The sequence below is a fragment of the Quercus robur genome, chromosome 11 (genome assembly GCF_932294415.1).
Source record: "Quercus robur chromosome 11, dhQueRobu3.1, whole genome shotgun sequence".
Classification (NCBI taxonomy): domain Eukaryota; kingdom Viridiplantae; phylum Streptophyta; class Magnoliopsida; order Fagales; family Fagaceae; genus Quercus; species Quercus robur.
Genome location: NC_065544.1, coordinates 7,199,770 through 7,213,953, shown reverse-complemented (window position 1 = coordinate 7,213,953; position 14,184 = coordinate 7,199,770). Strand labels below are relative to the sequence as shown.

At 35.8% G+C, this 14,184-nt stretch overlaps 1 protein-coding gene across 3 annotated transcripts in view; it reads left to right on the top strand.

The window, feature by feature from the left end:
- Window positions 1-11,769, top strand: part of LOC126707733 (cyclic nucleotide-gated ion channel 1-like) — a 140,207-nt gene extending 128,438 nt beyond the window's left edge. For all 3 annotated transcript variants that reach the window (XM_050407599.1, XM_050407601.1, XM_050407602.1), the window contains one exon: window positions 11,015-11,769. In XM_050407599.1, coding sequence (XP_050263556.1) covers window positions 11,015-11,503 — 489 coding nt within the window. In that variant the 3' untranslated portion in view covers window positions 11,504-11,769. The remainder of the gene's footprint in view (window positions 1-11,014) is intronic.
- The last annotated feature ends 2,415 nt before the right edge of the window (window positions 11,770-14,184 follow it).

The following is a 14,184-nucleotide window of genomic DNA, read 5'->3' as shown; positions in this document are numbered from 1 at the left end:
ATACATTTTTTTTTGCTGAATTTATTCCACGTATACATTGACAGTGATTATCTAACATCAAATATTTCCACCCTCCATATACGTGTAAAATGCAGACATTTTAGAAAAATGATGTCTCCTTGTGTCAGTTGTCTACATTTTATACATACTGTGCACGAAGAGCTAGCATACATCAAGATTCAAGAATGTGAAACAAAATTTTTCCTATATGCATATTCTTGTTACTTATTAATAAGCATTCATATTCAGTTCTAGTTTTGGTCAATCCAAATCAAACTCCCTCTCCACCCACTCTTTCTTTTCCTCTCTCCCTCCCAACCAAACACCCTCCAAAAAGTTTCTTTCCTCATTTTTTTCCATCCTCCCTAAAATCCACTCTTCCAAACACTTCCTTAACGGAAAATATGGATAGAAAGACTACAGATGCAAATGAAAAAGAAATTCAGGAGGTAAAATCAAATTTTAAAATTTTAGGTTATAAAATCCAAATACCCACAAATTTTAGAGGTATAGTTTGCATTTTAGCCTATAATTTTGGTCCTCAACCTTTGCTCTATGTTTAAAAATAATCTATAACTGTTCAAATGAGTCATTTTAGTACTTAACATTTTGCACTTATACCAAAATAAGTCTATGTCATTAAGTAGTGGATGGAAAATTTTGAGATGGCAAATAAATAGATTAAAATAATGCAATTATATTGACCGATATCCGAGTAGGTGCCACTTGGGAATTTTTTTTATTAAAAAAATGTTAAAATCCTGTTTGAAATGGTCCCCTTCCCCGAACTAGTTTGGGACTACAAACCCCTCTTATTCTTTAGCCTCAGTCAGGATCGAACAGTTTTGTATTTTAATGAATGGATCAGATCAGTTATTATGATGCTATAGAATAGATATTTTTTCTGTTAAATATTAGCTCTAATACCATATTAAATATGCTAAAATAGATGCGGAAGCATAAGCATAAAATAGTGTAACACAAGAACATGAGGGTTATATGGTTCAGGCTGACGGCTATGTGGTTTAGCCTGACAGTTACGATCACGGAGGAAACCCTTAAGGGCTACATTTTTATTATAAGAGTGAAGTAGAAATCATGTGTTATAATAAATCTAATATGGTTATATATAGTAGACTAAACCTTAGACTAATCATATACAAACTATGGTTAATAGACATAGTACAAGTAGAAGACTTGGTTTGTATACAAAGTGGGATTGGGCTTGAGCCTACTCTATTGGAGTAATATATCTTTAACACCTCCTCAAACTCAAGGTGGATGCTTGATAAAGCCTTAAGGTTGGATAAAATTGAGAAGATCCCTTGAAGAATGCTTTGAAGAAACCACGAAATGGACTATGTAGATGCCTTGAATAAGCTATGAAGGAAGACTGGAGCTGGAGAAACCATGAAAATGCCTTGAGGAAACCACGAAGAAAGCTTGAGAATAACCTTGGAAGAAACTAGAGGGATCGAACACTATGGAGGAAGAACCATGCACAATGGATGAGGACATCTAGAAAATGCTAGAAGGAGGCGACAAATGCTTGAGAAGGGCTACATCAATGTCTAAGAAAGGCTACCATGGCCGAGGCATAGCTACATTGATGGCTTCAAAAATCAACGAAGACGACGTTGTGATGAAGCATGGTTATGAGTTTTTTTTTTTTTTGGGTAGAAGGGACCCAAAAAGAATTAGAAATGGGATAATTAAGTGAGTTCGTATCTTCAAATGAAGAACAAAACCCAAAATCAAAATATATGTGAAAAACTAAGCAAGATAGGCTCGGTCAAATTTTTTTTACTTTTGGTTAAAGTCAAAAGTCATATAGTCAACGTTGTGAATGGTCTGATTAGATTCGGGTGGTTCAAGTCGATTTAGGTCAGTTTGGGTCGTGGATCTGAGCTAGTGGAGTTGCTACATCTTAGGTTGAAATGGTGGTGACACGTGGCAAGGAGGCGAACATGGCGATGATGCGGCATGCTGATGTCGCAAAGGTAGGCTAGTGTTTGAAAGTGTATGAATGACAAAAGAGGCGTGTGAGTTTTGGAGTGGTGCGGAAACACGCATGAGATAGCTAACGGCAAGCAGACTTTAGTAATGTTAAAAATACTAAATAAGTATATTGTATTTCTCAAGTAATAGAATATACATGAGTGCCTTTATATAGAAGGCATAGTGTGCAGTACAAGTAAGTGTGCTATATAAGTAAACAAGGTGGGTCTAAAGTCCACATATCCTAATACACGTTAACAAGTAGGTTGGTCGGCGAACAATAGTAAAGCCATTGGTGAGGCACATGTTTTAAAAAGAGAAGTTGCATGTGAGATAACCAAAAAGAGAGATGTGTGGGATTGCCGATGAAACCAAAGGTTGCGAATGGCAGCACCGTGACAAAGAGAGGTAATCGAATTTCGTGGTTTTGGTCGCGGGAGGCCACGGAGCACATCTGTGTGGTTGATTTCTTCAAAAGGAGGCTGAAAAAGCACATATTTGAGATGGGAGGTGCAGCACATATGGGTTTTGAGATTTGGAACACCAATGGCGGTTGACGGCAACAAGACGAAGAGGATGCGATAATGGCCATAGGTTGTGACGCACACAAGGTCTAGATCTGAGGCCATGAAGGGGCTGATTGTAGATCTATGAGAAGAGGCACATCAAATGGGAGCAAGCTTGATAGAGATATTAGAGACAGATGTGAAGAGTGAAGGTTGTCTCTAATAATATGTTAAATATGCTAAAATATATGCAGAAGCGGAAGAATAATATAGAGTAACATAAGAACATAAGGGTTATATGGTTCAGTCTGACAGCCTATGTCTATGGAGAAGACGCTACATCTTTATTATAAGAGTGAAGTACAAACCATGTTTTACAATGAACCCTACTTGAGTATATATAGTAGGCTAAATCCTAAACTGATTATATACTAACTATGGTTAATAGACTTATAGTACAAATAAGAGGCTTGACTTACACACAAAGTAAGATTGGGCTTGTGCCTACTCTATGGAGCTAATATATTTCTAACATTTTCAAATCCTTAACAAGAAAATGTCTTTCATTTAAATATTATTACAATGATTTTGACATAATCTTTATCTTGAAAATTCGAGTATGTTCCAATTGAGTTTCTCACCGTTACTCATCAAATAATTGTCACAGTATTTTAATAAAGAAATTCATGCTGATGTCAAGAGAGTGGTACTGGTAACAAACTTTTGTACCCAATGTCATAAACACCTATAAGAGTCATTACTCACTTTTTTCCCATTTACAACTAAACGATGGTTGTCTTGTTCTTTACAATGTTTTTAAGAGAAGTGTTATATGTCCCCAACACTTTGACAACAAATCCTAAGTTTTAAGTTGAACCTATAACTGAAATTATTGTGTTGGCCACTAATAACAATCAATAGCAACCTATCATTAAAATTTGTTATGAAAATGTTATATAAATGGGTTTAGTAAACTTGTGTTTCATTTATGTATAGCTTTTTTTTTTAACCCCTAGGCTTACAAATAGCACTTATCTTCTCACTACTTAGCACAAGCTAGGTTCTTCCTGATCTTCTTCTATAACCACCTTCTTTCCTGCCTCCTTTCACTTATTAAAAATAAATAAACTCCAATTTTTTGGGTATAAGGGATGTTATATCTTGTAGAGTTTCTACCTTATAGGTTAATTTGTGAATATTTGTAAGGAATATATATAGTGGGTGACTAGAACTTGTTGTATAACAATAGGTACGTACTTGATAAAATTTTAACTACCACATTTACCAAAATCGATCATAAAACGAATTAAGAGGATTAAAAAAGATGGAAAGACAATAAAATTATTCGAAGTAATCTAGGAAAGGAACACGAAGAGAGAGAGAGAGCGTTGCTTATCCTAAAACTAATTTGGATTACCATGCGACCTTGTCTGGACCAGAGAATGTCGTATTCAAGTGTTTGCATCATCTGGTAATTCTAGAGGCAATCCAAACCAACAGAAGAAGAAGAAAAAGATTGATGTGGATCAGAACATGATTCAGAGATCTGGAAGGTGGCTGTTGCCACGTGGCATCCACTCTGACATCCCTTCTACCCTTACACCGCCTCCCTTCTCTTCTCCTACTCTAGTGGCAAGACCCGCACCACAATCACATCTTTTCACATCCCATAAGATTACATTTCACATCTTTTCTACTATTACCTTCAAAACACCTTGTTGACATTAAAGGAAACTCAAACCTTCAAAAATGGAGGTTCGAGAATTAATGGAAAAGAAAGAGAAACTATAACGAATTAAATTACAAGCTTTGTGTTAATATACTAAGACCAGAGGGCGAAAAGAAATAACAAACTAACAGAATCCAAATAATAAGCAACCAGTACAGAAAGGAAACCTGTCATCTAACTAGTAACTAACTAGCTAGACATACTTCTTGTATTCTTTACAAAACTTCTGATTCTTCTTCTTTTTGTTCTTGACTTGTTTTGTTGCTTCAGATTTCCTTCTTCTATTTGAAACTCATTCATTCTAAGACCCCCTCAAAATGGAGCATATATGTTTACTATGCCCATCTTGGATAAGAGTTTAAAGAACTGCACATGCCCTGGAGTCTTTGTAAACAAGTCTGCTATTTGATGCTTAGTAGGTACATTAATGTCTTGATTGTCCCAGTCAAAATCTTCTCTATGATGAAGTGGCAATCTATCTCTATGTGTTTGGTTCTTTCGTGGAAAACCAGGTTTGCAGCAATATAGATAGCTGCCTTGCTATTACAATAAAGATAGGCTCGTTGTTTGTGATTGATGGCAAAATCTTTTAGAAGAGCAATCAACTACATAAGTTCACTTGTGACAGTAGCCATAACTTGATATTCAGACTCAGCTGAAGACCTTGATACAACTTGTTGATTTTTACACTTCCAAGAGATTAATGAATCTTTTAGAAAGGCACAAAACCCTGAGATTGATCTCCTTGTTTCAGGGCAGTCTGCCCAATATGAATCACAGTAGCATTTTAATTGCATACTAGATTCTGCAGTGAAAAATAAGCCTTGAGCAGGAGTATTCTTCAAATACCTAAGAATTTTATAGACAACTTGAAGATGAGAACCTTGGGAGCACTCATATGCTAACATAGTTTTTGTATCGAATAACTAATGTCAAGTCTTGTCAAGTTAAAGTATAGAAGTCTCCCAACTAATCTCCTGTACAAGCGTGGATCTTAAGATCTTCTCCTTCATCACTTCTGAACTTCAAATATTATTCCATAGGAGCGTGTGCAGGCTTACTACTCAACAAACCTGTGTCAAACAACAATTCTAAGGTAAACTTTCTTTGACACAAAGAAATTCCTCTAGAAGTTCTTGCAACCTCAAGTCCCAAGAAGTACTTCAACCTCCCAAGGTCCTTAAGTTTGAACTTAATTGTCCAGAAACTACTTAATGACATTCACAGCATCAACATCATTACTTGCAATGAGAATATCATCAACATAAACTAGGATGATGATGATTGAGTGTTTATTAATTTTGATGAAAAATGAATAGTCGGACTTGGACTGTACGAAACCACATCCAATATGGTTGAAGAGAGCTTAGCAAACCATTTTTTGTTGGCCTGCTTAAGTCCATATATGAACTTTGTGAGTTTATAGACTAGAGACTCCCTGTTGCTACTCTCCCCTTTGTTGTCAAATCCTGGTGGAGGCACCATATAGACCTCTTCATCTAATTCCCTACGAAGAAAGACATTATTGACATCTAATTGTGTCAAATGCCAGCCTTGAATAGCTACCAAAGCCAATAGTGTTCTAACTATGAGAAACTTTACAACAAAAGTCACAGAAAAATCAATCCCTTCTATTTAAGTATAACCCCCAACCACTAATCTAGCTTTGTACCTCTCAATAGAACCATCAACCTTAAGCTTTATTTTACACACCCACTTGTAGCCGATAGGGACACCATGAGGTATTTTAGTCATGATCCAAATGTGATTAGCCTGTATTGAATCAATCTCAAACCTTCATGGCTACTTGTAGGGGTGTGCATAGGTCGAGTTGAGGGAATTTTTTTGACTCAACCCACCATGGTGGGTTAAAAAAAATCCAACCCAACCCATCATAGGGGTTCAACCCAACCCATGAGTTGGACAATTTTTTTATTTTATTTTATTTATTATTATTATTATTATTATTATTAAATTGAATAGAAAAAAATATATCCCACCTGCCACCTGAGTTGATAAACAAAATATTCATGAACTAGTATTTCAACTCAGTTATAAACAAAATATATCCAATTGAATTGATAAACAAAATACACATGAACTTGTATCTTAACTTAGTTATAAATAAATAAGAGTGGAATGGGAGTGGGAGGCGGCAAAGGGAGAAATAAGATTGTTAGGGTTTGCAAGGTAGTTGGATTTTATATAGGAAGAGGTTAATAGGGGGAAAAATTAAGTAAAAAAAAATTATTAATTATATGATAAATTTTTAAATATATATAATTTAAATTTTAAATATATAGGTGGGTCAGGTCAAGTTAGGTGGGTTTGTAATTGTTATGGTCCAAACCCAACCCGACCCACTATTAAAAAAATTTTCATATCCCAACCCAACCCACTAACCCCTAAAAACTGACCCAACCCGGCGGGTTGGATTGGGTCAATTTTGGTAAGTTGGTGGGTTGGTTGCACACCCCTAGTTGCTTGCTACTTAGGTCGGTGGGTTGCCACTTGGTAGGTTGGAAAAGAGGAAGGATAGAAAATTGGGAGATGAGGAAAAAGTGGAAGAATATAAAAGATTTTAGTTTCCCTCATTTGTATTTGAATGGGAGGGTGGAAAAGTAAAGTGATGAAAAACTTTTTTATTTGATAGAGATGAAAAATGAGAGGATTGAAAATAGAGTTTGTATAAATTTACTATCATATCCCTATTAAAAAAACAAAAAGTAACACATTATATACTTAAAAACAATTTGTGTATAAATGGGCACTTCATTAAAATGAAAAATAAAAAATAAAAAAGCATAAGAAATTAATCCCAAACTATTTTCAAAAAACAAAAACTAACCACGAGAAAAGAAACATATATAAGCACCCAAAAAAAAATGAGGAAAAAGAAGCACACGTCCAGAAAAAGACCCACACACAAAAAATAAAATAAAATAAGGACATGTCCGGAAAGACCCAAAAAAAAAAGAAAAAGTCAAAAGGCCCAAACGTCCAGAATGTTTAGCTGGGGGTATATCTGTCCAAAAGCAACAAGGAGCTTGCTCCTTGTTTTCTCTCCTATAATCCCCCTAATTTGGGGAGATTGAGAGTATGTTTGGTTGGGTGGATTTTAAGATGGATGGAAAAAATAGAAGAGGAAATGGGAGAGAACATTTTTGGTGGGTGTTTGGTTAGAGGGGAGGGGGGAAAAAATTGATGGGGCCCGAGTTTTTTCTTCCCAAGCCCACCAAAATGCTCTCCAAAATGGAGAGAAAACTGGGTGGGGATTCTGAACCTATTAATTGACAAAAATACCTATGTGCACTTGCACATGGGCTTTCTCTAAATCCTTTCATTTCTTTTTTTTCTTTTTTGGTGCTTTCTTGGGCACATTGCCTCTTCTTTTTCTTTTTTCCTTTTCTGGACGTTGTCTCTTCATGTATTGTTTTCTTTTGATTTCCTAAGCTGTGGGCATGATAATTGTGTTATTTATTTATTTTTATTGTTTAACTAGACATGATTTTTTTTTTTTTTGGGGACATAAATTTTATTTTTTAATAAATTGGGTGATTGCTTTTTTTTTTTTTTTGGCTGTTTGTCACTTTTTTGTTTTAATTGGGCATTATTTTTTAATAAGGGTATATAAGTAAATTTATACAAACTCACTTTTTCCATCCCTCCACTTTTCAACTCCCAACCAAACAAAAAGAAGAAAAATTAAAATCTTTTCTATCCACCCATTTTTCCACACCTCCAACCAAACGGACCCTGAATCTTGGTGCGGCTGGGAAGAAAACATTCAGGCCCCACCAATTTTCTCTCCACTCCCCTCCCAACCAAACAACCAGTCCAACCATTTTCTCTTCACTTTTCTTTCCTTTATTTTCCATCCACCAACTTTTCACTCCAACCAAACATATCCTAGTGTAAGGTTCCTTACAGATGGTAAAAGCAAGTTAAAAGGCTCTATGATTGTGTGAAAGCTTATGGTAAGAAAGAGAGTTAAAGAAAGAGGATAAAGAGTACCTGGTTGTCTAGAAGCGAAGGAATCATCTAAGAAGGTGAGGGAAGCTAAAGCTATTACTGTAGGTGATACTGAGGCTAAGTGACAATGGTAGTCCTTAAGATAGGAAGGGAATTTATCAATTCTAGATGAATATCTAGGAGGAATAGGTTCGACTAGAATGGGAGGATGATTTTTTTCTATCATACTAAGATGGGGTTCGCATGGTGTGAAAATGAGATGGGAGGGTAGATCGGTGATAGAGGGTATGAGTTCTGAATTTTTGGTGGCAAATTGGTGCGAGGCTAAGGGGTTTCTGACTTATGCAAGTTTGAAGGTTAGAGAGAAAGAGAGCTACCAGGGATGAAACATGAGCTGCTGTGTGAAGCTGGAAGGTGATCAGAGTGGGCTGAGCAAAGGAGGACCACCAGTAGTGGGTAGAGCAAAGGGGCCAAAATTGCCATATAACACCATTTTTCAAACATATTTGTTAGTTAGCATCGTTTTCAAACTATTTGGGAAACTAACATCTCAAGTATATTAGACTTGAGTTCACTGTAGCAACTTGAATGTTCTGCGCATCCTAGATTTCGAGCCTGTAAAGCTTGAATTCCTTAAAGTGAAATCGAGCTTTACAGGCTCGATACTTAGAAACCCCACACAAATCTATTTCCACACAAATCTATACCCTCAAGCGAAGAGCACGAGGAAGCACCACACTGGCGTAGATGAACCAACATGCCGTTCTGAACGCAATACCGCCAAGGCTCATCGACTCTGACTCTAAGTTCCGAGTCAGCATCTGAGCTGCAATCACGACATTGATCAGGTGCTTGGGTTTGTTGATTTCGTTGTGTGTCTTTGGGTTGGCCTGGGTTTGTTGATTTCATTTTTTCTCTCTAGTTGTTGTGTTTGATTGTTGGAGAAGAAGAGTTGTGTTCAATTTTTGCTTCTTCGTTGTTTTTGTTTTTGCTGAGTGAGTACTAAAATCGAGCCTTAAAGACTTGATTTCAATTTAAAAGAAATCAAGTTTGATGGACTCAATTTAGCATTCCAAAATCGAGTTTATTACACTTGAGATGTTAGTTTCCTAAATAGTTTTGAAAACGTGCAAACTAATGAAATTGTTTGAAAATCAGTGTCATTTTGAAAGAAAAAAAAACCAAGCGAAGGAGGATTAGAGTTCTTTGCCAACAGCGGTGTTTGGGTCCAAATCTGTAAAATGGAAATTTTTTCTCTGCAATTCTTTGGTTCATCTCTGGAAGAAGGAATAAATTTCCACAATCAGGGTTTGGATCTCAAATAGATAAATAGAGAGATCATAGATCCTAGTCATTGCTTTCCTCACAATGATTTGTAATCTTTTAATTTGGGAAAATTTACTCAGTTTTTAAGCCTTAGTTTTTGATTGGTTGTTGGCGAAAATTGTAGAAACTAAAGCCATGGAGACTTTGTAAAGTAATGCGATAGGTTATTGGGTTTGAATTTTTTGGGTGTGAATTTACTTGGTTTGAATTTCCTTGAAAATTGGTCCGGTTTGAATTTGTTGGGTTTGTTCATCTCTTCATCCATGTTCATTAGAGAGCAAGCTGAAATTTATTTCCGTACTTTTGTGAGGAGGGGCAGGATGCTTTGTTGTGTTTATTTTTGTAAAAAAATTATGTGGGTATGTAGGCTGTAAATGAACCAAACCGATCATGAACAACTCAAGCTCGGCTCAATAAAAAGTTCATTCATGTTTGTTTGTTTATAAATAAGCCAAGCTTGAACCTTAATTTTAGGCTCATTTAATAAACAAGTTGAGCCCATGCAAAAAAATTTGTTCACAAACAAGCTCGTGAGCTATTAGGCTTGATATACAACAATTTAAACATAGACTTATTTATAAGTTTATATGTGTTAGCTAAATATAGTCATTACACATATTTTAATAATCACATGGCCAACATGGGACCACTACCTATATTACCTTAATTTTTTCTTCCCTCTAAACTAGTCAAGAACCATTTTGAACTATAGTTACATTTAAAAATAATTAAATATGCCACATATGATATTTCTCTATCAATCATCTAAAGAAAAGTTATGAAACATATTAGTATTTTTTTCATTCATAATAGTTACAAATAGGTATTTTTCTAGCTCTTCACCATTTATCGTGAATGTAAAAATTGTATTTTGAATAATTGCTGAAGCTATACACAAGGAATAATGAATGAATGAATTTAATTATGTAAAATTTTAATTTGAATAATGGCTAATCATAAGTAGGACTAGATGCATGATAAACTGAAAATACTATTTTCTTTTTCTTTTTTCTTAATTTTAGATATTTAAGCATTTGATAATGTAATTTTTTTAGATCTCAAGCTTAAAAGTTTAACCTGAGCTCGAGTTTACGCTTGATATTAAACTTGAGCTTGGCTTGACTAATTAATCAAGTAAAGCTCAAGCTTTTTGGCTTTCCCACAAGCTCAAGTTCAAACATTATTTTTAGGCTTGTCACGTGCTCAAATTTTTTTGTAATATCTTTCTCAAATTTGTAATAGTTTTTACAATCAATGTTATGGAAGAATACTTTTGGAGACTATTTTGCTCAACAATATTACATAAAAGGTATAATTACCATTTTGATCCTTAACCCTCATGTTTCAAAATGGTACCTAATGTATGTTTTGAGTTTATCTTGATTGGCTTATCAACTTTATAAGTTTGTATTGAAACACAAATTTATCAGCATTATCTTAGGATTTAGATTTGTACTTCAACTTATTTGCTTTTCATGCTCAGCTCAATATCATAAAAGAGAACGGCTTGACTAAGCAACGACAACTGTTGCATAAAATTTGCGACTCTCTGAAGCCAGTGTTTTACAAGGAGCACTGCTACATTGTTCGGGAGGGAGACCCAATTGATGCGGTATACTTAATTACGCACGGCACTGCATGGACTTGTACAAGCAGTAAAATTGAAGGAACAGGAACTATTGCATCCCTACATGCTGAGCGTCTTGAGAAAGGTCAGTTCTTTGGTGAAAAGCTTCTTGAATGGGTTTGGTTACCTTCCTCCGTCGACATGTACAGCCTATCCAAAGTCCCCGTTTCCTCAAAAACCCTCAAAACCCATACAAATGTGGAAGCCTTTGCTCTAATGGCCAAGGACCTGAAGGATATAATTGATTCTAAGCTTTCACGATTAGACCCAGAGAAAGCACAAAACAAGGCAGCTTCCAATTCACAACGAATCTGGCGCCACTTTCACCCACCCAAAGAGGGATGATAGAATTGGTAGTTCAGGAAAACTTCAGAATCCAGCAGTGCCTGACTTCTTGTTGGAAAGCAATAGTTAGTTTTGATGCCTTTGTATTAAGTTAGTTTTTCAAGTCATGATAGAGTGCTACTTGTTTCGATTCTGAATGATAGTGGTAAAATTAGAAAAACTAATGTGTGGAATAATAAACTGTGGTGCAATGCAACATATTAAATTCAATTAGGATTCTGTGTAAAACCATATGTTACACATTTTAAATATATTAACTTATAACCCGTGCAATGTACACTACTAGGATATCAAATGCAACTTCCTTCTCAAAAAAAAAAAAAAAAATGCAACTTCCTATAATAGGATCAAATTATGCTTTTTTTTTTTTTTTAATGGGAATACTGCATAAAACTTTATTAAGAATTGAAAGTGATAAGTACATCATGGAGAAGAGCTTATTTAATAAAACCAGAATTTTCTTCAATCCAAACAAAAAAATCAGAAATGCCAAAAGCATGTTTTATTAGTAAATGGACAGGCCTATTGCCTTTGCCTACAAACATGAGATATATCAACACGACGAAACTCCTGTGCAGCAGCCATTGAGCTATATACCAGTGCAGCAACAGCAGATGGAGGAGGCGATAATTCTTTCAAGGCATTTACTAAAATCAGCGAATCACCTTCAAGGACAAAATCCTGGATAAGTAGATCTTCAGCGAATAGTAACCTAATCTTAAAAGCTTTTGCTTCAGCCTCAATGGTGCCAAGAGGTGCCATTATCTTCTTGCTACACACTCCAATCACCTTGCCATCTGCATCTCAGATTAGAATTCCCACACCAGCCATTTTTTGGGCTGCAAAGACAGCACCATCCACGTTTATTTTGTAACAGTTCCATGGAGGAGGTGTCCAGTATGAAGCCAACTTTGCTTTCTACATAACTAGTTCCACCGAGCTAGACTGATATTTCCACAAATAATCCGAAGCTCCTTGGAGTAAAATGCTGCTAATTTTCTTCTCCCCACCGTTACCAGCTTAGCTCCAATCATTAATCGAACTTGATCTTGTAGAAGATTTCTCCTTTGTAAGAATCTCCCTATCAGTGACTAATTCCACATCAATCCTTTTAATTGTTGTAGCTTTGCAGAGTTCTTCAATCCACACTTGGATGAACTGGGTCGAAGTAGTTTGGTACAAAACCTTAGGTGCACAAACGTCGTAGCAACTCTTGTTATGTGTGTCTCTTCCTCTTTGATGATGACTATAAAATATGTCTTTTATATGCTTTAGAACCCTAATGCACAAATTCCTAGAAGGCCAAGTCATCGTGGGCTGAAAATAGAACTTAACATTCAATTTTCTGAAGCTTGATAGATTGAGAGGTGTCAAGCTTGGTTTTGAGATTCACTAACTCTCGATCTGGGATGCACGGACGCGGCGGCAGAGGAGCCGCACCCGCGTCTGACGCGGCGCGACGCGGCGACGCGCGAGGGACACCGCTGACCGCGTGTCGGTGCCGCGTCGGGCCGCGTCCTGTCGTGTCTTGCCGAAACGCCGAAATTCAAAAAAAAAAAAGTGCAGAATCTTCTTCTCTTTCTCTCTCTGTCTTGTTTTCCTGCCTCTACTCAGTCTAGATGTTGCATAAACTAGTTTAAGAAAACTAAAGAAGGGTTAAAAAAAGAAAAGGTATGAACTGGGAAGGGGAGTGACGGAAGAAACAAAGGTTAAGGTAGAAGACGAAAGAAGAAAAAATATGTAGAAGTGATAGGCTGACTTGGTGTAGAGATTTTTTTTTTTAAATGTGTGGTGTAGATTAAGCTTTGGAAAATGGAAGCCTTGGGGAAATAAAATAAAAAATAAAAAAAAAGGTAAAGTTGATATTTAGATGAGACCGTGACTTGTTGGCACTGGAGTGGTAGGTGAATGGAGAGAATTAAAAAAAAAAAAAGTTAATCTTGTGGGTTTTATTTAATTTATGAAAATCATGTTTTAGTTATTATCTACTATTACTCTTAAATTTGGTATATGTGTAAATAATGTGAAAAAATATGCCTAGTAATATATTAAAAATATAAATAAAAATATTTTTATTAATTTTTTAATCGCCGAGTCCTGCCGCACCCGCACCCACCTTTTTCAAAAATTGCCGAGTCCCGTACCCGCACCCGCACCCGCACCCGAGTCCCGAAACGCACCCGTGCTTCCTAGCTCTCGATAGATTGATAGGTATCAAGCTAGGTATCGAAACCTACATATTCACTTTCCTTAAGTAGTTTTTTAGGCTATTTTAAGTCTTCATTAATACCACTAGTAAGTAACATTATGATAGACTTAAACTTGGACTCGATTACATAAAAAAAATGTGTTTTGATCTCGGATTTTCCAATATATAAAAATATGACCCTTACAATCTCCCCCTTTGGCAATTTGTGACAAAATCACAAGAGTACATTAAATGTCCTAGAATATATTCTACTCAAGATTACACAAAGACAAAGTAGCCTAATCTAAATACTTGAACTAGTAATGATATGGCTTAGTAACCTGTATTTAACTGAAATGCAGAAATGCAGTAAACAAGATGCATCAAGGAATCATGTGTAAAACGAGCAAGTCATAAAAACCGAGGTTTTGAGTTTTGTTACGGATTGACAACTAAAACGGAATATTCTGGTGCATCATTTTGGTATTACACA